This window comes from Strix aluco, chromosome 26 (genome assembly GCF_031877795.1).
Source record: "Strix aluco isolate bStrAlu1 chromosome 26, bStrAlu1.hap1, whole genome shotgun sequence".
Lineage (NCBI taxonomy): Eukaryota > Metazoa > Chordata > Aves > Strigiformes > Strigidae > Strix > Strix aluco.
Window position 1 is genome coordinate 5,008,617 of NC_133956.1, and position 24,317 is coordinate 5,032,933.

At 49.0% G+C, this 24,317-nt stretch overlaps 1 protein-coding gene across 3 annotated transcripts; it reads right to left on the minus strand.

The window, feature by feature from the left end:
* Positions 1–1,164: 1,164 nt before the first annotated feature.
* On the minus strand, positions 1,165–23,393 carry YTHDF2 (YTH N6-methyladenosine RNA binding protein F2). Of its 3 annotated transcripts, XM_074807222.1 has the most exons (5): positions 23,154–23,393; positions 22,835–22,859; positions 22,350–22,429; positions 16,544–18,124; positions 1,165–2,103 (listed from the first exon to the last, which is right to left on the minus strand). In XM_074807222.1, the coding sequence occupies exons 1-5, from the start codon at positions 23,178–23,180 to the stop codon at positions 2,080–2,082; spliced, it is 1,737 nt and encodes a 578-aa protein (XP_074663323.1). In that variant the 5' UTR covers positions 23,181–23,393; the 3' UTR covers positions 1,165–2,079. The 3 variants fall into 3 exon arrangements, with proteins under 3 accessions (XP_074663323.1, XP_074663327.1, XP_074663326.1); XM_074807226.1 differs by lacking the exons at positions 22,350–22,429; positions 22,835–22,859; positions 23,154–23,393 and adding an exon at positions 19,142–22,133; XM_074807225.1 differs by lacking the exons at positions 22,350–22,429; positions 22,835–22,859; positions 23,154–23,393 and adding an exon at positions 19,010–19,137.
* Positions 23,394–24,317: the final 924 nt, after the last annotated feature.

A 24,317-nucleotide genomic window follows, 5' to 3' on the forward strand; every position in this document is an offset into this window, starting at 1 on the left:
AGCTGGGTCTGACCAACAGTGAAGCTGAGCACGCAAACGCCTGCCAGGCACGGCAGAAAAACCCTCTCTCCAGTTTTTGTTGTTACTCCTGACTAGGATTCTCACAAAAGACAAATTGTTTAATTTGGGCCTTTAATCAAGTCGAGCTTTCTGCCCTTATTTCCTCCAGCTTTGCAAACAACGCAGGTTTTACACTCCCTCTGAAAACGCATCGGGACACCAGCAAGGAATTTGCACTTTCAGGCAGCTCAGAGGCGAACAGAGAGGCCAATCAAAGAGGACAGAAATTCTTCCGGAGAAAACAAGTAAAATATCCCAATAAAATGCAAATGGCCACACAACTGCTGCTGCTACCAGCCCACACCCCTCCCTGGGAAGCAGCCCAGGTCCTCATCCAACCCAGACGGGGCTGTTTGGAGCTGGGTTTTGTTTGTTTGCTTTTCAGAAGCAAGACTAGTAAAAAAAAAAAAAAAAATAAATCTACAGACTTTTTGGTGAGTGCAGACAGGGTGCGTGAGCATTTGTCGCCCCGTGCGATGGGAAAGCGAAGCACATTCTCCACTCAAGGTGAGAGGAGCAGAGCCAGCAGCTGGCTGGTTCCAGATGTTTCCCGACTGCGATTTAATAATCGAGATCTTTTCAACAGAGCACAATTTTCCTTGACAACAACCCATTAAGTATTGACAATTAAAGCACTGTTACTGGCTCAGACAGGAGATTCATTTGTGGCTCTTTTATTCCCTCTGAACTGCCAAAACAAGAAAACCTGGATTTTTGATTTCTTGACCTCAAGCAATTTTCCCAGGGGAGGTGAGGGAGATGCGAGCAGGTGTCTGCATTTCACACACCTGTAAGGAGCTGGATAATCCCCAACTTACCCAGAAAACAGGAACAAATCCTGAACAGCGAGGCCAGGTGGGCACCACCCCTCTCCCCCACGTCCCTGGACATCCCCATGTGCTGGGACCGAGCCCCAGTACTGCGCCTGGAGACAGGTCACACCGCCCTGCTTCAAACCCAAGGAGGAACCAGATTTCACTCACTGTTTTAAGGTATTAATAGAGCAGTGAACCCCCGAGTTGCTGCGCAGAGGGGGAACAACGAGGTGCGTGTCCTCGCTACGCCGCGGACCGGCACGGCTGAAAAGGGAGCGGCAGACAACAGTGATGCTCAACAGGATCTCACGTTTATTATTGAGAAGTGATTAATGGTGAAAAGAAAGGCAACGCCCATTCCTCATTGGCTGAACAAGAAACTGAAGAAACATATTCACTACACATTTTACAATATTTTTTTTTTTTGTCCAAAATTCATTTTCCTGTAAACAAAACAAGTTTTTACCACTGTTCTTAGCTTTCAAAATCAAATTAATCCAGACTTAATCTGTAAATCCGTATAATGCACAAGAACAGAACATTTCTTAGGACTCCTAGTACTTGACTTTTGAGTAACAAAGGGTCAGAGAAAAATGAACCACCTTTAAGACACCACCTCATGGACAATTTCTGTTCAAATCTTCTTCGGCCAAAACCCCAACTTCCTCGTAGAATTCCTCCTCTTCCAGGCCACGGGGGGGGGAAGAAAAAAAAAAAAAGTTACTCCACTTTCTGTGGTGGATGTTACAACTCGGTGTTCCAAGTGCAAATGTCAAAACCAGGGGAAGGAGGCGCGAGGGGGTGGAAGGAAGGGAAGCGGCAGGGTTTAAAAATTAGAGAAAAAAAGGCATATGCCACTTACGGACTTTAAAATCCGAAAAAACATAGTAAAAAGACAAAAAACAAAGCGTATGCTCTGAAATCACAACCAAAGCCAAAAGAAAGGGGACAGTTTTTACCTATACTCTACCTAGAAGGGATTTTTTTTTTGTTGTTTTTGTTTTTTTTAAGTCCTATGTCTTGTGAAATTCCAATACTTTTTTCTTTTTTAAACTGCAAGTTTGTAAGAGTCTTTTTGAAGTCAATGAAATTAAGAAAAAAAAAAGTCCTAATTCTCTGTGGGATATTTTTGCTCTTTCTTTTTCGCTCTGAAAGATAGCTGGGATGCAATCTCTGCTGCAGTCTCTGTGGGAGGAATGGCCTTTTACTTGACACGGCCTTGGCGTTCCTGCAAAAGAAAAGAGAAGAACACGTTAGCAGAGAGCAGTTTTATTCACCGCTTTCGCCCGTCAGCGTTTCAGCACGTGGATCTGCGACAGAGGCCTGTCCCACGTGAGCGAAGTCTGAGAAAGAGCATTTCTGTTTGCAGAGGAGGTACTGCAGCTGCGTACAGCGCGTGTGACGACGTATTACACCGCTTGGGTCTACCAGCTCATCACGTTTCCCCTTAACGAGGGCTGTTGCTACCACAGCTCCGGTTCTCTTCCTCTCTCCTTCCTCACGGCAGCATCCTTCAGTTAAGGGCTCTCCCCAGGACAGACATCGCCAGGCTGCTCCAGGCTGGAGGTTTAACAGCATAAAGAAGAACAGGGGGGAAAAAAAACACCCAAAAAACCCACAAAGGACAAACCGAGGAAGAATTGGTGAATAAAAAGAGTGAGTCTAGGTCAGTGCTGAAGTTTGCAGCTGCAGGCAGTGTGGGCTGGGAGCGGGGCGACAGAGCTCCCTGCTCCCGGGCACGGACCTGCAGCACCCACAGCCATCGCCAGGCTGGGAACCAGCACCGGGGCAAAGCAGAGCTCTGGGCTGGAGAGGACTCGGGAGTGCTGTGGGGATTGGGGAGCGCCCCTGCATCGTGGAGAAGAAAAAGGAAGCGAGGAAGGAACGCCGGGGCTGGCGGCGCAGCTCTGCCTGCGCCCAGCTGCTGTCGGAGCAGGGCAGGCCGCCAGCCCCGGGCGCTGCGCACACCTGCACCTTCAGCCGAGCTCGCATGTGAGCGGCTCACACCCAGGGAGTACTGATGTCTGCCTTGGTCTGCAGGGCCTGAAATAGCCCACGGCTACCAGCAGAACATCTCACTGATAACTCTGAAACCTACTGATGGCATCTCTCTCGAAAGCCAACAGGTTCACAGGGGTTTCGCACAGACTGCTGCTACCACCCCCTCGGTGTTCATCCCCATCTCTCCTCCAGCACTGAAGGAACACACTGTCCAGACAAACATTTACCCCGGGCTGAACAGGCAGCACAGCACCAAATATACCCAGGCATCGAGGGCTACTATATCCTCTCCTGTGCCAAGCACCATGTGCTACAATTAAGTCCAAATCCAGCAGCTTTGCACTCAAGTGGGTCTAGACCATCCCAAAGGGTTCAGAGATGCTGCCCAGCCTGTGTTCAAAGTGCCATTTCCAGATCATATGACACCACCTCAAAAATAAAACCCGTCAACAGCTAAAGGGCTCTTGGCTGATGCTCCCCCCTGCCTCTCGGCTGCATCTTCTCCGAGCACAGTCCCTGCAGTCTCTTGTGTGAAGGGCACTACTGAGTTCTGGCTCTGGCTCCCACGCTCAGTGATGGAGCAAGTTAATTGCCACCTAAGCCAGACCTAAGAGATGTTAAGTCCGTCCTGCCTCACAGCAAAGCAACACCGGCAGTAGGTGCTCGCTGGCAGAGCAAGGCAACATGGATTCTTCCGTGCGTTAACTTACGTCACGTACAGAAGGGACCCTGTCTGGGCTCTGAAACCGATAGCTGGTTGTTTCAGCTCAGGATGCTTCCCTGCCAGTCTGCTGCTCTGCCCGGGCTGTGTCCCCTGTGTCCTGTTTTCCCCCTGACCCACCTTGACTTGGTGATCAGAGGCACCTCCCCTTCCACCCCGGCAGCTCGCTGGCAACCTCTGCCAGAAGCATGTGGGCTGCCTGAAGAAACAACGTCCTCTGCCACCACCGCTAAATCCAGGGAGAGCTTGTCTCCGAGAAGCTTCCACCCCGGGCTAACAGCATGTAGAGTCATCTATTCTTAGAAACCTTCCCAAAAAGGGAGGCCATGCATCCCGCTCGAAACAATACCCCAGGCTTTGGCAGCCCCTCAGCCATACGCACACGGTGACCCAAGGAGGCTTCAAGCTCCAACTCCTCTGCATGAGCTGGATGGCAAAGCGAGCCCCATGTGATACCATGCACAGACTGACTGCCTTCTGGGGAGAGGGATTAGACGAAGGCACACCTTCTCTTCAAGAATATTTGCCCCACATAAATCGACTTAATTCTCTTCTTCTCCAGTTAAGTCTGCCCAAATCTGTTGCAGGTGCTAATCTTTGCTAAAAAACACCATTGCACAACAGCAAAAAAACCTCTACCACGGTGGGAAGCAAAGCCAGCCTTGAACATGAAGTAAAACAAGCGCTGCAGGGAAAGCCACAAACCAAAAGGAAGGTGCCAAGCTCTGTTCCTTCTCTGCTGCCTGGCTCGGCAGCCAGCACGTTACATTAAACAAGGACAGATGGCAACGTGACGCATTCCTTCGGGAAGAAGCTGCAACTGCCTGAGTTAATGTCTCCGTCTTCCCGAACGCAGACATGGGATAAGCTGGCTGCCAGGTACAGTCACCCCCCTCTCCGTCAGCAGCCAGGGCCAGTGTCCTGGGCTGGCTGCACATGGTGGCCCAGGGTCCAGCTGAGTGTGCTGGCCCGTTAGAGAAGATGGACCCCTGATTAGTCACTTCTCACAGTGAAGATGAAGCCACTTCTGAGGCCAGCGTACAGTTAACAAGGAGCAGGAAATAGGACCCAACTCGCTGCAAAAGTGACACCCCCCCCCCCCAAAATCCCAGTGTGCCAGAACAGAAGGCACCACCATCAAAAGAAGCTGGAGCAGATATCCCCAAGCTAAAGAGGGGACCGAAGCGAACATCTTAACTTCAGGGTGGATTATAGCCCCATTTTTCTCAACGCAGTCTTCTGTTTAAGACTTCTGCTATTCAACCTCAAAACACCAACACAGAACTACCACTCCCCTCCACCAGCGTTGCCAACAGTATCCGAAGGAGCTTGCCACAGAAAAATGCAGCACGACATCTAACCACACCTGCCGCGGGCTGTGCAGGGCCTGACTTCACCACCGCCCTCGGGCTCTCCTGCCCTCCAGGAAGAGCAGGGCTTTAGGCACAGCCAAGCCTCTGCGCCGGGAGATGCGGAGGCAGCCAGCCAAGAGCTCTGCCCGGCCGACGGGCGCTGCTGAGGGCACTGCTGGCAGGGAAGGCACAGCTCTACTCTCCACTAATTTCAGTATTGCTTTTCTTGCTCTTCTCTGGGAGATCCACAGCCACTGTCTTGCTGTCTCCTCCTAGGAAAGGGGGGTAGCCAGGGCCTGAAGGATTTTTTTATACTATCTAATCTGCCAGCCCAACTGCAGCACATCCCAGGAACACATCTTGGTCCTCAGGGTGTTGTGGAGTAACAAGTGAGCACCCACATCATGACAGAGCAGCAAACAGATCTACCAGAACACACAGCAAAGGTCAGCAGTGTTGCAAACGTTTGTCCTGGGCTCATCGTCCTCCAAAATCCTGAGCTGTGGGATGGGGTAACCCACAGCCCACCCAGCTGTGGGACAGCTCAGGAGAAGGCAGAGCAGCATCTGCACACACACGCTGGGCTTTGCTCTGGCACATAGTCCCTGGAGAGCAAAGAGATTCCACCAGAAAATGTTTTATTCTCTTTGGTTGCTCTTTCATTGCACCTGGGCCACTTACTGATCCATGTGGAAGGAGCAAGAAAAAGACACCAGCTCAGACTCTCGTCTCCATCTATCAAACCCCTCAGTGACCGGGGAGGGGGGCAGGAGCACGGCAGCACTGAAAGGGCTGAAGTGCAGAGCGATACACTGAGGACCAGAAAGACGCACGCCATCGCTGAAATCAAGTGTTGACACCCCCAGGTCCCCACGAGTGTGCTTCAGGGCTGGTGGTGTTTAGAGGCACCGAGCTCAGACAAGGCAAGCGTGTGGAGGTAGGAGCCCTCTGTAATCATCCCACTGAAGCCACTTCAGTCCCATCACTGGGGGGCTGCAGCAGTAGCACAAACCAGGTCCTGATAACAGCAACTGAACGAGCTGGTGGAGAAGGCTGATGAGAGATTATGTTATCTAGTCACACTGTGGGGAGGCAGCAACAACAAAAGGCTCAAGAGTTTGTATCGAGAAATGATGACAATAGGTGATAATGCTGCACATTTGTTCAGAGGCTTTTACCTTGATTAACAATAAACATTCAACCTCAGTATTCCTCCGGCAAAGATAAGGATATTATTACCACACTACAGATGGGGAAATAGAAGACTATAATCAAAGGGAAGGCCTGGAGAAGAACCACAAGCTTCCAGCCGTGCAGCACACAAACCATGGTTTATCTGGACCTGTCTGACCTGGGGCGCAGTGCAGCAGCCCAAAGACATCAGGCAGGCCAGGAAGCAGTCTCAGCCTCAAACTGAGAAGGTCCTACAAAAGGCATCACTCACCCAGTACCTGCTCACAAAGGAACAGGAGGAGATCACCTCACTAGAGTACAGTCTATGCTACCAGTATTACAGAATCACAGAATCGCTCAGGTTGGAAAAGACCCTCGGGATCAGCGAGTCCAACCCTCAGCCCGACTCTACAAAGTTCTCCCCTACACCACATCCCCCAACAGCTCACCCAAACGACCCTTAAACACACCCAGGGATGGGGACTCCACCCCCTCCCAGGGCAGCCTATTCCACTCTCTGACCACTCTTTCTGGGAAAGAATTGTTTCCCAAAGGGCTGAGACACCCAGCAATCAGCTACTGGCCTTGCTCATCAGACACCTTGCTCAACAGCCCGACTCAGCCCACGACGCTTGCTGCAGCGCTGCGGCGTTTTGCTGTTTGAATTCTCCTTCCACCACCACTGCCTGTCGCGCACCGAGTGCAATCCCAGCAAACAACGCAGCGGGATTTCCATGCGCCCGTGTCTGGGAGGCAAACATCTGACTTGCCTTAAGAAATCAGGAGTGAGGGCACACCGTTCCTCAGACGTGCCCGGCACAGCCTTCCCGGCAGGATCAGCTCCAGGCATGGTCACAGTCAGCACAAATGATGGATGATGCCTCACTTTCTTATTATGCTCATCTGCTCCAAACAGCCTTGAGTCCTAACTGATTTACAAACCAAACATGAGGTTTTACTGATGTCAGCATTAGAAAGCCATCAGTTACAGAGAACAGCTACATCCTAGTCTGTCTCACCTAGGAAAGGGATAAAAATCAGGTAGTGATCTGGTTACAGTCAGACGTGTTCATCGTATCTCCCATTCACGTAACAGAGCTCACCACCAAGAACGAAGACAGCAGATATGCAAATAAAAGTGACTCTTTGTCAGAGCAGGAAAGACCTTTTGTTTTACAGATCGAAAGCTAACGGAGCAAACCCAAATATCTACACAACCCCAAAAGGGGCAAACTCACATCACTGAAGAAGCATGAACCAAGCAGGGATGCAACCGTGCCTGGTCAGCCCCTGCAATTCAGGCTTTGCCCCCAAAATGCAGAAGGCACCAGGAAGCACCAGAGTGTCCCCTGCCACCACGCTGAGCACGCATGGCTGGGCAGTTAGGAAGTTCTGGTTTCCTCTCGAAACCTTAGCACACCACAGCGTTGCTACACCCCAGTCACCTCACCATTTAGCCAGAAGGATATGAAGTCACGGAGAATAAATAAGGAACAGCAAGATGCAATTCTTCAGGTACAGCTGCAAGCCAAAACATGCCTTAACATCAGGGAAAATAAACACCACAGTGGTCACGCACTTTACAGCAGACATTGAATTTCCATGTCAGAGCAACCAGCTTGGGGCTGGGGGTAAGAAGGACACGAAGAATGCCAGGACTTTCCCCCTGCAGTGGGTTTTACACAAGCGAGGTGGTCCTAGCTGTCTGACATGGGCAGGCAGCTGCTGTTCCCTAGAACCTTTAAAACTGATGCAACCAACTGCAAAGAATGAACCTCTTCTTGTTTAAACATCACATTTGATTGCAGGAATAAAGCAGCCCAATTCTCATAAACATTTATAATGACCCTCCCATAGAGAGCCTTGTCCCACAGGGCAAAACTCGTGCAGGAAACTGAATGGAGAAGAAGCTAAGAACATACATGAATATTTAGAGCAACGAGCAAGGCAGAGTGGCCTGGAAGGGCTCCCAGTGGCACTCCACATGAGGATGACTGGGCTCCCACTAGGGACTGGAAGTGGACTTGCTGGCTTTGGAGCACAAGCAAAACGACAAGTCCTTTCAAGTCGTTAGGAAGGAAGAAAATTCTCCTTGTCTTAAACCAGGGAATCTTTATTCTTCCCTGTCACTACAAGGGATGAGAAGTTTGCCATGTTTCTTTTTGCAGTCTGCCAACACTTCCCATTTGGGCAGCTCAATCTCCCCACTATGGAGCAGGGCACTTGGCTTGGACCTATCTGTCCACACCGAAATCCTCACAAAGCAGGGAAGAAAGCATGGATGAAAGTAATGGGAATAGTTAATGTGAAAGTTTAAGCAAATAGCATCGAAATACCGACAGCATTTACCAGAGGCTGACTGAGCATCACGTCAGAGTTTTGACCCACACCAGATACAGGAAGGTGGTTTTTTTAAGCAGACTAGTGTTGCTTCTCACTGGGTCCACATAAAATGTGTTCCATGACTTTGGTTACTTTAAATCATATCAGAAAATATTAGCACCGGAAAACAAGTGCCACATGATTTTTTAGAAAAAGGAAGGACCCCCACTTTCATGTTTCAAAATCTTCACTGCTGTAAAGTTAATAATGCCTTTGTGCTGTCCTCTGTCACACTATGCAAGCACAATGCCAAGGACTGGATGATCTCGTGTGGAGAAAACTCGTGAAGCTTCACTAGAATTTGTGGTTCCATATATTCATAAAAGATCTAGAAAGAGGAGTGAATAACAAAGTGGCAAAGTTTAGTGATGATACAAAGCTATTCAGAGTAATAAAAAAAAAAACAGCAGCTGAAGAAATGGAGGACTTTGTGAGAAAAAGCAGCTGAACAAGACAGTGAATTTGTTCTGCCTGGTTTAGGTAAATCAGATGATGCATGTGGGAAAAAGCACCGTCCTAACTCTGAGATGACAGGCTCCAAACTGACCATTAACAATTGGAAATATGAGCTCAGGGTTACGATCTGTAACTCCAGGAAAACGCCTACCATCAGGAAAAGTAAACATCACTCAGAACTGAACACATCACTACGCCCTCGTACGAACCAAGCGGCACCTCCATCCCGAGCAGCGTGTAGCTCTGCTCGTCTCCATCTCTACGGGCATGCAGAGTAACTGGAAAAGGGTCAGAGAAGAACAACAGGGATGAGCAAAGGACAGAAGCGTTTCCATCTGCAGAGCCACCATGCTCTAGTTCTCAAGCCTGGAAGAGAGATGACTGTAAAAGCAGAGCAGGCAGAGAGGACATTGACATCAACTGCTCACCACTTCTTCCAGCGCAAGAACTAGGGAGCATCATGAGGCAGACTCAGAGCAAACCAAAAGGACATGTTTCTTTACACAACACATAACTAAGCTGAAGAACTTGCTGCTGCAGGATCCTTCCTCAAGGAATGCATCAAAATCTTGGACAACATGAGCTACTGAAGACAAAGGCACATCCTCCAGGTCAAAGAAATTCCTGAGCCATAAATTGTTAAAGGCAAGGAAAACCTTCAGAGATGGATAAATAACTGTGTGTACTGTCCTTTGAAGCATTTGCTCATGAGCTGCACATGGAGCTTTGTACTTGGAAAGAGAGAGCAAGGATGCTCAAGCAACGTCTCTCTACGTGTCCAGCAGACCTGCAGATCTTGCACCCACAAGAGATGCGACACTAGACTACACAGACTTATGGTCCGACCCACTGCAGTTGTTCTTGTGTTTGAGCCTAAAATACTACCTCCATCCCACGTAAGGCAGAAGAAATACTTTGTGCTACAAGAAAAATGCACCACAATGTTCTGTATTATGAAAGGACAAGAGGAGATCCATTTGCCTACTTCTGTCAACCACGAAGAGCTGAATTCACAAGCTCAAGTAAAATAGCCAACACTCCCTATAGCCGTTCATGTGTACCCTCATTTTACTGCCACTTGAAATGGAACACAAAGCAGTATTCACTGGAACACAGTTTTGTATTTCAACTTTTTTTTTCCCTCTCCTTTAAATGTATCAAGATCATAGCACTCAAATCAGCTGAACCCCAAATCAGGCTGGCCTGCAAGAGCCAAAAAGGTCATGATCATGACTTCATGATTTCCTAAAGTTTCTAGATGACAATGGGAAATTCTCTGAAGTCATTTTACAGGAGATGTCATCACATTGCAAATAACAGAGCTGAGAGAGCAGAGCCTTCCCCATGTGTACAGAAACACATAGGGAAGGAAACTAAAATAACGTGGTTTCTCCCTCCCTGCCCCCCAAGATTAGAAACAAAAGACAGTTTTAGGTAGATTTTTATCTAAGTCTTCTAAACTGGTATTACATTACAAGAAATAGCTCTGCAGTTAACCACCAAAAAAAAAAAAATCTCAGCACTGTCCTTTTAATAAGAAAAGTTCTAATGATATGGAAACAGAAATGCAGTCTTCATTTCCAAGTTCTTGCTGAAGAATGGCTTACAAAATCCAAACGCTTTATTATTAACTGCTCAAATGCACTATTACATGACTTATGTGTCAATTAAAAAGCCTCACACTGGGCAGCTAGTCACTGGATGGAGCTACAATCAACTCTCTATCCCAGTCATCAGCTTGGATAATGACAATCCTTGTTAACGGAGGCTTCCCTGGGTAACTCTGCTACAGTAAAAGCAGGGTGGCACAGTTCTAGCTGGCAAGCGTCCAGCGTTCTGCACCGCTAAGGAATTGGTTTATTAACTCAAAGCCATAAGATCGTACGATTGCTACCAGGTACGTAAGAACATCCAGGAAAACGAGAGGACTCTAATAATTGTGGCAAAACCCATCGCACAGTACAGAACAAGAAGCTAAATGAATACCTGTCACGTAACGCTTTACAGAAGACAGAGAAGAAAGCAACTTTTCAGACAAAAAAACTGTTGCAGAATACATTTTCTTTAAGAACAAGTGAGGAACATTGTGCATGAAGCTATTCTTGATGTATTGCACACACAAGGCTCACGTATCAATGTACTTTAACAGTTTTCTTGGGATTCTAATCAGCTTTTAGCAACGTGTTGTGACCCACTGCACTTCTGCACCAGATAGAAAATCCAGGGAACTGAACAGGACCGTGCCCTGGTGCTTTCACTGAACAAAATGGCTGGCAAATACTTATCTTCTAAGGAAAGCTACATCTTTTTGGAGAAGTAGCTGTTAATAAAAATCACCCAAAACACGATGCCTGTGTCAGTAGCTATTAAGCTCAGTGTCAGCAAGTTACCCAGAACGCTTGAAAAGAAGAAGCCACTGTCGCTGACATCTTACATACTCCTTTCTCACATACCAAACCCCCCACGTTGTTTCTAGGGAATTTGCCAGCCACACACATGCTGAACTGCTGAAGGAAGAACAAAGTATATTTTTTTTTTTTTTTTTAAATTTAAGATGTTCATTTGAAGTCATTAGTATGTTCATAATGAATGCATTTGACATATTGGTAAGAATGATCAGTTCAGGGTAATCTGCAACTTGGAGCTGAAGTCACCCAGCCAAGGTGTAAATAACCCGGATAGGAGGGGGCACAAAGCTCTGCCCACACCAAGGGGGCAACAAGTGAGCTGGGAACAAGTTCACGAGAACAGGAAGCGAAATAACCTGCCCCTGCTGCTGACCACATCTGCAAGAGGTGCAAAACCTCCTCCCTGCATGCAGCCCACACTGCGTCTGGCCCAGCGACTAGAGAAAAACAATCCCATCACCAGCCTTCAAAAAACAATTTTAAAAAACACATCTTGACAGCTCCTTAAATCAACCTCAACAACTCGACTTGAAACATTATAACATTGTATTTTATTATAATATTAACAAAACGTTATCTTGAAATATTAAAGACTGCTTAACAAGATACTAAAAGTGAGAGGCAGGGCTACAAGGTTGCTCTTCCACCACTCAACTTCCACTTTACTTGCAGTGAAATGGCTCCCAGCTGCTCCAGTTTTAGGGATGAGCAAATAAAAGTTCTCTGTCTTACAGCAGAAAATAAGGAATAAACACCAGCCAGATCTAAGCCTTCCCCTCCAGTTTTCTCCTGCCTTTAAACAAAGCTAGAACACAACCAAAAATACAGGAGAATGCTGTTAAGGGCTTTGTAGTGCTGGCTTAAAAATATCATAAGCACAAAGCACTCCTTATGTCAAACAGCCAGCACCAAACTACCAGAATAAGCAGTATGGTTTCCGTTTCCTCTATTACTGGGCAAATACATGAGCACGGACACACACTTACAGGATTTAAAAGGCCTGGAAATAAACTGAGAGAAACTGTGTGCGTTGCCAAAGAGCAGAGGGTATTTACAGTAAGGAAGTTCTGTCCTGGTGCATCAATCAATTAACTTCACTACGGCCGGGATTTGGAGCAGAAAGAGCAAACAGCCTTGGGATCACGGGATGAAAGGAACTGCGCGAGTGCAAGCCACGTTCCCTTGCTGTCACAGGGAACAGTTGGCTTTGCCTGGATATGCAATATCCAGGAATTGAATATTACAGTCAGAAACACTGTCCTGTTGGATACGGTAAAGCCAAAGCAAATTCAGCACTAGCCAGGACGACTGTAACAGCAGGAGAAAAAGTGCTAGCCCACCCTACAGGGAACAGGCCCTCTCCTCCCCTCCAAGATTGCAAATTAGGAAGAAAAAAAGACCTTTGCAAAATACCTCAGAAAACATTTATTTTTTACAGCAACTGTGAAACAGTCTGCTAGTTTCAAATAGGCTTACGTAACACCACTTAGTTTTCCCTTAAATCATATTTTCTAAGGGAGGGGGGCAGTGACACTTGCCACTATTAATACTCCTTAAACCAGCAGACGGTGTCAGCTGAGACCCAAAGCAGCACATCTCTGGAAATAATAGCTGCAATCTGGCAAATCATGCCTTTCTGTTTTGAGGCTGGTATACCTCAGCCTGAAAAAAACCACAAAAACCCCACCCCATCCTGCACAGCTCATCCTGACTCAACACCCACCAAAGTCCCAACACGAAGTGTCTCCTCTCAACTGCAAACCTGACAACTGAGCGCTCCGGCCCTGGAAGGGACAGGACTGGTTTTCATGGGACAGCCTTCCTAAAATCCCCAGAACCTGCCAGTAGTCAAGTACCCCAACTCTGGGCAAGGCAGTGGGAGAAAGAACCAAAATAAACTTCTCCTGAGAGCTGACATTCATCGCTTTTCCAGAAAACACAAGTTGTTAACCTTTCACACGCAAGCAGATCACTATCTAAGCTCTTTACACTGAGGTCACTGCAACATTCCTAGAAATACAAGTGTGTTACTATGGGCTGGGGATTGTTGTTGTTATTGTAAAAAAAACAAAACAACAAAGATAAAACAATTCTTACAGGGAAGAAGTTGGTAACAAGCTCTACCATAAAAGCAGCTGTTACAGGTTTCAAGAAATCCTATGTGGGATTACACTGGGAGTCAGCTTCATCATTCTGGGTCAGGGGAACATCCAAACCTTTTGAAAAAATGGATTAGTAGAGCAAAGCAAGACACTCGAAAGAAATGGAGATTAGTCTCTGAGGACAAGATGGGCACGGGCAACAGAAAAGGACAAGCAAGAGCATGATTTCAGTCTTTTCAACGCTGAGCTGTCTACCCCCCCCCGGCCCCTTCACCAGCCAACAGGGAATAGCACAAACACTAAGCAAAGCGTTTTTCATATGACTTCTTGGAACTATTTTAGGTAATTCTGAAGTGACTAACGGTGAGAAGTCTAAAAGGATATTCAAGAGTTCCCTGACTTTCACAAGAACTCATCCATCTGCTGCAAGCAGGAATCAAACTGCTAATCAGACAAAGGTTTTGGCAAATTAAAGCCAAGTGAAACAATCGCAGCTTTCTAGAAGTTCCAAACAAGCCAAACCTTGAGACTTTTAAGCTTCAAGGAAGAGGAATGCAGAACATTAACATATCGCTGCTATCCAAAGACTGGTGGCAAAGACAAAGAGCTGGTAGCAGTGGGATTTCCCCGACACAAAAGCAGCTTGACAGACCGCAGGCAGGGAGCTGCACCACCGGCTGCTGCCAGAGCAGCATTTTAACTTGCCTCAACTCTGGTTTCTGATATATTTTTTAATCCAGGTGATTACATGTGATGCTTCAAGGCAGACATAGCATGGCTTGGGTTTTTCTGCCACCCACAGTCCCAGGGTACCCGTCAGCATTCACTCCAGAAAAAAAAAACAACCACCCTCCTTGAGCAAAAATGACTGCTTCTCAATGAAACCATGAAAGAGCAGTTACAGAAACCTCACTCATCTTCAGGGCTGCGTCAGTGAGCAATCGAGGAGGTCAAACTGCTGCTGAAAGAAAGACCAAGTCACTTCCTCTGTGCCGGATGTTACAGGGCAGTGGCCCTGAGCATGCAACAAAGAGTGAGTCAGTGGTAAAAAGCAAACACCAACTGTATATCTACAAGGCTCCCTCCTTGCTTATGAATTCCAGAGACAGATGACTAAGTTCCCCTCCAAAGAATAAATGTTCTAATCAACCACTTCTGCACCGGAGCGCCACACTGAATCAACTCAAACAGCATTTAGAAAGGAGGGTGCTGCCGCACCGAGCGTCCATCAGCGACCGTTTCCGCTTCTGACCCTCACGCGCTAGCACGCCTCGAAGAAAACTGAAGCAAGCAGGGGAGGAGACTTCAAAATGCAGTTGGAAAGATGAGTAAAGATGGTTTACAGTTTTAAGAAAACTGCTAAGGCACATTTTTAATATCTTACTGGTTTTCAAGACATTACAAACCGCTTGCAGCTTTCCAGCGGAAGAGACCACGATCTGTCCGCTTTCCCCCAGCCTTCCCCACTCGGATGTTCTTCCTTCTGCTTCCTACCTGCCTACACCTACCCAGCGTTAACTCTTCTCCTCCATCCATCCCCCACCTGCCCTCCAGCAGCATTTTCCCCGCTCCCTTGCGTTCTCCCACTGCGCCAAGGTCTGCCCCTCTCACGCTGCAAACTTGCTTCCTGAAGTCAGATCTGAAGCATACGAGAAGTCCCACCTCCTGAGATGTCCTGCACAGACTAGATTTCTGATTGCATGCAAAACTTCAGTTAGTAAAAGAGAAATCACCACTTCAGTACAGGCTGGATACCAAGCGGAACAATTTTAGGATGTGAAGTCATGCAAAATACTCAGGTTCTCACAAAAACCAAGTTTACACCTCCACACCTTGCAATGTATTCCTCCCTTAGAGATTTTCTTTGAGCACTGTAAGTTCCAGGGCATCGGTTGCAAAATGTGACCACCTTTGTGTATGGGTGATGCTATTTATACAGACAATGGTTCAAGTAAAATATATTAAAAAAAAAAATTTAAAGCTGCATTCACTGTCAGGGTGAGCGGTTGCAGCTCCTGATTCTGTTCTTCAACTGTTGGCTGGAAAATTCCCCATTGCTGAAACTAAAGAGATCGTCAGAAAACTTGGCAAACTACCAGAAAGCTGTGCTAATGCTAATTTCTAATTACTGTTTTGATCGAATACAAGCAAGACCCCTATTGCGGGGAAGGTCAGCCACAGGTGACTTCAACACAGCTGTACCCAAGTAAGATTCGAGGCCCACCGGTCACCGAATTTTGGGCCGAATTTTCAATTAGCAATCCTCCCGTTAACGAATCAATGATGACAGCAGGCTTCAAGCCGACGGGCCCAAGCGGCAAGCCGGCGTGGCTGCAGGCGGGTGAGGAGCGCGGCTCACGTGCCACGCTGCCGGGCAGTGCCCACGCAGGCGACAGCCCACTGGCTTCCAACAGCCAAACTAGCTGCCAAGAGGCACAGAATGACCCGCTCGGGGAGAGGACAAGTAGTCACAGACTTAAATTGCAGCGAGGGAGATTTAGGTTGGGCATTAGACAAAGCCTTCTAACAGGAAGGATAATTAAGCGTAGGAATAGATTGCCTGGGGAGGGACAGGAACTGCCATTCCTGAAGGTTTTACAAGTGGTGGGAAACATCTGTCACGCTGACCCCACTTTGGGTAGGGGGTGGATTAGGCGGCCGTTCAAAGACTCAGCTCTGTTTTCTAACAACTCCCCAAACCCCCCACTGATCTACTTTAAACTGTTCCAACCCAGGAGCTGACAATAGCACAGAAATAAATTTTGTTTAGAATACAGCACTCAGGGAAGGCTGAGATTTAGAGCAACTGAAGGGCAGCTGATTGCAGGCAGGGGCTGGGCAAGCCTCCTCACGCCGCTCTGCTGGGGTGCTGGCACCCATTTCCACCCCAAACAGGGGCTGCCATTTGGGTAGCGGGTTCCACACACGAGCACGCAGCTAGCCAAAAAGCAGACCGATGCCCACCGAGCTTGCTCACGAGCCCACGCCTTCAGGCCCACGTTTAGTCCAGCGCAAGGCAGCCCTCCTCCACTTCCTGCCCGCAGGACTTCGCCGAGACAGACAAACAAGTTACCTTTTTAACATTTTCCTCCTCCTCTTGGCGTTTCTCATAGTGTGAGAAGTCATCAAAGATGGAGGTGGTGTGCTTGTAGGTGGCAATGATTTTCAACACCTGCTTAGCCTTTTCCAGAGGCACCTCCTGAGTGTCCCTGGAGTTGGTCACTGGTTTATTCTCGTTGTTCTCTAGGCGGATGTGCCGCAGCTGGCTGTTGGGAACGTCCTTCACAAAAATCCACCTGACATCAAAACGTCCCTTCCACTTGTCCTGGGACCACACACCCGCACACGTGTTATAGTCCACAGCAGATTTCATTTCTGCTACTCCGCAGAAGTGACCGCTACCGTTGACACTGAACAGTAAGTAAACAGGGCCCTTCCCGTTCATGGAGCGATAGGCAGCATCCAGTCTCTTGTTGCCGTGCTCTGTACTGCACCAGATGTTATATTTAATGGAACGGTGGATATCGTCCTCAGAGTAACTCTTAATGATGAAAACCCGGCCGTGTTTTGGGTTCCAGTCAAAATCCTTGGGGTTGTAGTTGTTGATGGATCTCAACTTCTCCAAGACCGGGTGCGGCTCTGAAGGAGCAGAACCAGAACTGGCCTGAGACTGTCCCACACCGTTACCGTCCACTCCGTTTTGACCGAACCCGTTGCCGCGATTACGAGGGGCAACCCAGCGGGTGGGCTGAGCCGCCTGCTGCGGCACGGGCAGCTGGGCCGGCGGCGGCGGGGGCAGCGGCTGGGGCTGCTGCCCGCTCGAGGCCTGTGCCACCGGTGGGCTGTTATTGATCTGCTGACCCACGGGCTGGGGGGACACCTGCGCTGGCTGCTGACCAATATTCTGAACTAAGGCCTGCGCCGGGGCTTTTGCCACCGGCCCTTTGTTATCCCAAGTTCCGATATCCATGTTATGTTTTATCGGAGGCGGTGGAAGACTTGAACCTGCAATGCCATTCTTGGTCTTCAGCTTGGGCTGCTGCTTCGCCGGTTTGCTAGCGATGTCAGCCCAGGAGGTCGGCTTTGGAGGAGCAATAGTAGCCGGAGGCAAACTGTTCGACGCCACGATATTACTGGTAATGGATCCGCTACCGACAGCCGAACCAACGACTTTCGGGACGCTGCTTGCAACGTCTGTGCTGCCCAGCTTCAGGGCTGCCATCCCTTGGTCGATGGTGTTCATGCCAGGAGCCTTGTTCAGAGTCTCGTTAGCGAAGGCAGACTGCCCGTCGATCATGGCTCCACCCAGCGAGCTGGGGGCATAGGCATAATTGCTACTATAGCCAGAGCTTTGAGTGGATTGTCCCTGAGAACTGTTATTCCCCCAAGCCGAAAAGTCAATCCCACTTGGAAAGAAGTTAAAGCCGTGCTGCCCAAGAAATGGAGTGCTGCCAAGGGCCCCTGGCTGCCCAAACATCGCGTCTGGGAGGAAGTGAGGCTCCCCGTTGCTCAGCTGTCCGTACGAGGTTAGGTAGGGCATCGGCGGGTCACCCCCTGTAGACCAGGCAGCTTCGCCTAAGGAGTAGGAGAATCCAATGGAGGGACTGTAGTAGTTTGGTAAGTAGGAATCGGACATTGCAGTGTATGCATTATTCTGAAAAAAACAAAAAACAAGCACTGAATAGTTAGAACGAGCTGAACAAATTTCAAGGGACCAGGAATAAAAAGCCATCTTAGACTTCCCGTGCCCCACCCCTCCCTACCTTAGGGCTGGGCAGATAAACAGGCCCGGCCTTGAAACACCTCCTTTGTTAGAAGTGCTCTGAAAACTGTTTCATTGCCAGAAAGATTAAACACAAAGGCTTAGCCAGCTTCCCATGCGGAGACGGGAGCACACCGTGTTCCTGACGCGTGATGTGGGACTGGACACTGCACTGCCCCAGAGCTCCTGCTCAGGCTATAAAAACAGTATCTTACCTAGCATCCAAATATTCTAGTTTTTGTACCTACTACCAAAAAGGGCTTTTCTTGCCTGTGTAACATACTCATCAGCCCTTATTCTGGTGTTTGAGGGAGGCTTTGGGGGAAGGATGCAGAGAGAAGTGGAATATGGAGCAAAAAGGTCCAGTGGAAGCACACTGCCAAATTCATCAATCTCCCTAACTGCCTGCCTTAAACTCATTGCCCATGAAACAGCTTTATCCCCACAATTTAAAGTTTCAGAGCTTGTAATATTCCAAGAACTTGCGAACAAACAGGGATTTAAAGCCTGTTCCTCAAAGCTCAAACTGCTCCAGTGCTGTGGGCACATACTAAAAAAATAGCTGAAAATGGGGAGTGATCAATAGGGTGTCAGTAGGAGCCTTTCACAGCACGGTGACAGCAGCAGCACAAGAAAGCAGGCTTCAAATTCAGAGAGGAAAAAAAGCTGCTCCATGCCTTGGTCTCCCTTTTAACATCCAAGCAGCCTTTAGGTTACGAAAACGAATGCCTAATTTTACAATTAGGGAACTCTCAGACATCACCAAGATTTGCTTACATGAAAAACATCTGTCATTTTGCATTCAAACCAACGCCCCCTCCGGGGAGCGGTTAAAGCCATGCTAATGGACATTATCATCCGGTAATTTGAACCTGTGTGCAGACAGCCTTGTGCTATACAGCCGCTTACATGCCAACCCAATGCAGATGAGATGAAAGTCAGGTTCAGTTCCCATTTAAAAGCTTGGCTTGCAGCAGGCTCTACTCCATTTTTCGTTGAATCATGTTTTCACGTGCCAAGTGCAGCTCCCGAAGGACTTCACGCCATACTGAAATCTATGGAGGCTCTCAAGATGGCTCTGGCACCCTCCAGAAATCGCAGGTTTGCCTCTCCACCTTCCACTGAGTTAAAGGAAAGCAACAGGTTTGGGGCTAACCCAGCCCCAACTTTACAAAAATTAACAGGAATTATTTAACATAACGTGTTCAGAGACAAGGTTTGTTTTGTTGTGTAAAACACTAAAAAGCTTTCTGTGGTACTTCACGGTGTGAATGCATGAAAAGTCAGAGACACTCACTCCAGCCTTTCCGTTTTCCCAGAGAAGGGGTCCCAAAAGCAAATTAGTAACAAAACTCTTACCCAGGGTAGTTTTACTAATTGAGGAACTCAGTCCTGCTAAACCCAAACCAATGAGCAGCCTTTAGGGCTCAACCTGTCCAAAGCACAAATACTGACACTGACTGATTTGTAAGGCAAATGAAGAAACTTAAAAAAAAATATTATTATTTTGAACCAGCAAAGTCTCTTCAAAAGATAATCCCCTCAATTATAAGAGTAACAGTATACTTTCCTGGAAATTAGCTTTAATGAAACATAAACATGCCGGCCCATACCTAAAACCTGAGCCCAGCAGGCAGAGCAGCAGTTTCCTCTCTGCAAGCTTCTCCCTCAAAGCGCATCGCTGTTGGATTAAAACCTGTCCCCTTCTCACCTCCAAACAGTTTCTTACATGTCATGATATGTTTCACTTCCTGAGAGATTTTAACATAGTCTATATTTAGCTATTACCTGTATTCACTAGCTACTCCGTGTAGTTAGGAGGGAGCACAGGAGTTAAACAGCAGCTGAGCACTGCCAGCTCAAAGCAGATTTAAGACAGGCTCGCTGCTGCTCACTACCTGAATGTCTAGAACTCGCTTCGCTACCAAACACGCCACCTCGCTCTGCTACCCTGCACTCGCACAACTGACACACTTACTGATTAGTATGCAAATAAAACTTCACCGGCTTTTAATTCTCTCCAATGACTAAGACTTTTTGTACAGTTATTTCCTCAAACTCACTACTTCGCCTCAGACTAGAACGAGGGTTTAAGCTTGCTTATTGTTGCTGTAAGAGCTTTTGTTTTTTAAACTGTTGAAGAATCACCTACTGCGTACCTGAACTTTAAAATACGTAGTAACCTAATTTACTAGGCTGACAAGCTACTAACAGTCACTCCTGAAGCAGCATCTCCTGAATGAAGAGCCATGAAACTTTACAACTTGGTTACCTCATGCTTGTGTGGAGAGCTCAGAAAGCAATTTCAGCAACAACTCGCTTTACTCCGTGGCAGTGGGCTGCATTTAATCTGCTTTTCAGAGCCGTATCTGTAACTCCCTTTCCCATGTTCAGAGGAGAGGTGCACACTTAGACACCTTTCTATTTTTGAGCCTGGCTGGTTGGCTCAGCAGAACCATGGCCCTCTCCAGACTGAACCCTACGGTTTGGTTTTGTTTTCTATTATATTGAGTGTCAAAACACGGATCAGAGCTGACAAGCAACACAGCACAGAGAGAAAGTGAGATAAAGTGGCCCTAAAGTTTAATTCAAAGTTAACACAGCGGTTTTACCTCTCTCCTGCTGAATTTCTAGAGCAACAGCTCTGCTCTACCTTCTGGGGCATGCTCCAGTCACTTCCTTATTTTTAAAATGTATTTTTACCAGTGTGACACACACAAAAAGAAACTAAATAATCAGAACTTCTTCATCAAGCATGCAAAATAAGGTAAAATATCATTTTGCTTCTAACATTACAGTAGCCTTCGTTCTCTTTAGGAGATTTAAATAAAACTACGCTTTGCAGGAAATACATCCACATTCAGAAGGAAGCTGAAAGTGGTGATGATCATTTCTGGGGTAGAAAAACCCCACCATCAAATGATAGCTACCAGGAAAGTAGCTAGTTTCATTCAAGACTTGAGAACATAATTGCACCCTCCTGCCATAAGCAGGTCAAATTTAGGCTTGTAACTTTTCGGGGAGCTGAATGCACTAAGTTATCTTAATGGACAGGCTGAATTCTGAAGATTATGAACAGCTGACAGGACCTTAAAGAATATTTAGCCTCATATCTTTAGCACAAAAACACTTGTTGAAAGTTTTAAGCGAGACAGAAACCTGTTCCTGCGTTGCACTAAAACATGCATCACCACCATATAAAAAAATATACTGACTCGTAAAAATGATCAAAAAATACAGTAAGAGAAAACAAACCAGCTTATTTTTACTAATCGCAACTGGAGAAGAAAGCGAAGCCAAGAGAATGAACTAACTGCTCCAGTGCTACTACAGATGTTTATCTATAATGCTTACTTGTACCATCTAATCAGCTGCACTCCATCTGTTGTGTCACACTCCTACTGCTCGTTAAGAAAAACAAACAAAAAACAGTTAACAGTGGAGCTAATCTTAAATAGAAAGTTAAAAGGAAATGTATCTGGAAGTCTGACTTTCAGGAGCTGATCACAAGCTCTCTGGCTCAGCTTCTAACTAAAGTTCTCAAAAAGTCTTAACAGCCTTTATCACATGTGTGTTCTGCGGGGTTTTTGGTGAAAAATAGAGAAAACCCCATGACATGCATTTTTCAGTTTACTTGGTGGAGAGATAAGAATGTTGATAGTATCTTCCAAAAGCCCTCAGAGCGTAACTGCATCGTGTGAAGCAATTTCACAACGCAGTGTAGTGCATCTCCTCGTTTGGTGTAAAGAGCCAGAAACCAGCAAGGAAACAAGGTCATAACAGTAAAACTGAAAGAGCAGAAATGATAACTTCAAGACAGTTACACTGAGGGGAAAAAAAAAAAAGCTGAATACCAACTGTAGGAAGTCCTTATAGCCTCAAAAAGTTGCTAAAACCTTTATGTGTCACCCACCACAATCTAATGGCATTCAGTGTTTTCTGTCTGGAAAAACACACACATAAAATAGCATATTATGGTCAGGAAGCTGGCAAACATCAAAATGCAATCAGTGGAGATGGGGAAACGCAAGGATGCCAAATTCGCCTTGGCTAGAGAGCAGCAGGAAGCCACCGGGCTCTTGGTGCTTCCTGCCGGTTAGCAGGTACTCTTACTCACCGGCCGGGCCTGGGGACTCAAGTAGGGTTCAAAGTCATCATCATTTAACCCATCCTTCTGATGCACAGATCCGTTTTGCACTGAGGAAGAGACGTAGAGCGTTAGAAAGCTCTCTACCGATAAACTCGAACGTTTGCCGACTTAAAGTATTGGAAGACAAACCTTACAGTGTCACTAACCCCTACGAGCTATGATCTACCACGCTCAGCCCAACAGGGAGCGGAAAGACACTTCAGCACCGCACAAAACACTCTCTAACCGCAAACTTTCCCCAGCCCCAGAACCGACGACGGGTTTCACAGCCCATGGCTTGTTTTTCTCCCTGCCACTCCGCTGCGCAAAGGCGCAGAGACCCGAGGACATGCCCAGCGAATTTCGGAGGAGATCCTCCCCGTCCCTCCCCCGCGGGCACGCTCCCCACAGGCTCAGCTTCCCCGCGGGATCCCCCATTTCCCAGCCCTCCCCGCCGGCCCCGGGGCTCTCACCTTTGTTGCCTTGGCCCTTGGGTCTCTGGCGCGGCGGCGCGACATGGAAAGAGAGAGGGAGAGCGGTGAGTCAGGGGGGCGAAGCGGCCCCGGCGCGGGCGGGGAGCCCGGCGAGGCGCGGCCCGGCCTGGCGGGGGAAGCGGGAAGGCCCGGCCGCGCCGCAGCACAATGGAGGCGCGGCCCTGAGCGCGGGGGAAAGGCCGCGTCCACCCGGCCCGGCCCGCGGCCCCGCCGCTAGGCCCCGAGCCGCGGCCTCGCCTAGCGGGCCAGGCCCGGCGCCGGGAGGGGGAAGGCCGGGCGGTGGCGGCGGGACTCCTACCTGCTCCAGGAGGCTGCTGGCCGACATGGCTCCGCGGCGGGGCTGCTGGCGGGGCGGGGTGGGGCGGGGCGGCGGGCGGCGGCGGCGGCTTTGTCCGGGCGCGGGCGCGGCGCGGCTGCCTGGCGGACTCCGACTCGCCCGCGGCGGCTGCTTGGCTGGGGCGACGCTCTAGCCACCCCCTCGCCTCTCCTTCCGGCCCGCGTCTATGGCCCAGGCCCGCCGCCTCGCGCCCACACGCGCTCCCCGGGCGTCACGCGGCCCCGCGCGCGCGCCGCGCTCCCAGGCACAATGGCGGGGGGAGGAGGGGGGAGTGGGGGCAGAGCGGGGGGGAGCGCGGTGCATGACGGGCCGGTGGAGGACTGGCGGGACTAGCGCCCCCGCTCGGGCGGGCGGGAGAGCGCAGGCGACAGGCGGGGCGGGGGGAAGCGCTCTTAAAGGGCCAGGCGCCCCCACTGCCCAGCTGCGCTTTTCCGGAAGAAAAACGGTAAATCCGAGGCCCGGCTGCAGCTCCCCCCAACTCTGCTCTGCCGCACCCCGATACTGGAGCTGTCCTCGTGCACCCCAGAGCGTGGGGGGAACCAGGGGCCATCGCAGCCCCACGGGACCCCACAGGCAAGGGGGTCCCCGGGCACCAGCCGGGGTAGATGTAAGGGGGAAGCGCAGCCTGGCCAGACCCTTCCCCGGCCAAGAGAGGGGCGCAGCTCAGGCGTAAACCCTGATTTGGGGGGGGGGGGGGGGGTCCCTAAAAAGACCCCATCCCTCCCCAGCCATGGGGCTGCCGGCACGGGGCAAGCTGGAGGGGATGGAGGCTGCTGGACATGGAGGGAGGTGGATCCCCGATCCCAGATCCATGGGATCTGCACCCCAACGTCTGTGCGAGGTGGGTACGACTTGCTGCGAGCTCCCCCCGAGCAGCAGCCACCCCCCTCCCGCTGCGGGCAGAGGGGTCCCTGCCCGTCCCCTGAGGTGACGGAGCCGTCGCCTTTCACCTACCCACGAATAAACCATTCGAGCGTAGTTCGATTTTTCCTTTTAATGCAAAAAATAGCCAAACACATCTTCCTTCCCCCTCCCCACCCGCCCTCCCCAGGTGTGTTTCCTTTGCTGTTGTTTTGCTTAATATTTCCAGCCAAGCAGCTCCCCCCCTCCCCGCCCTCCCAAACC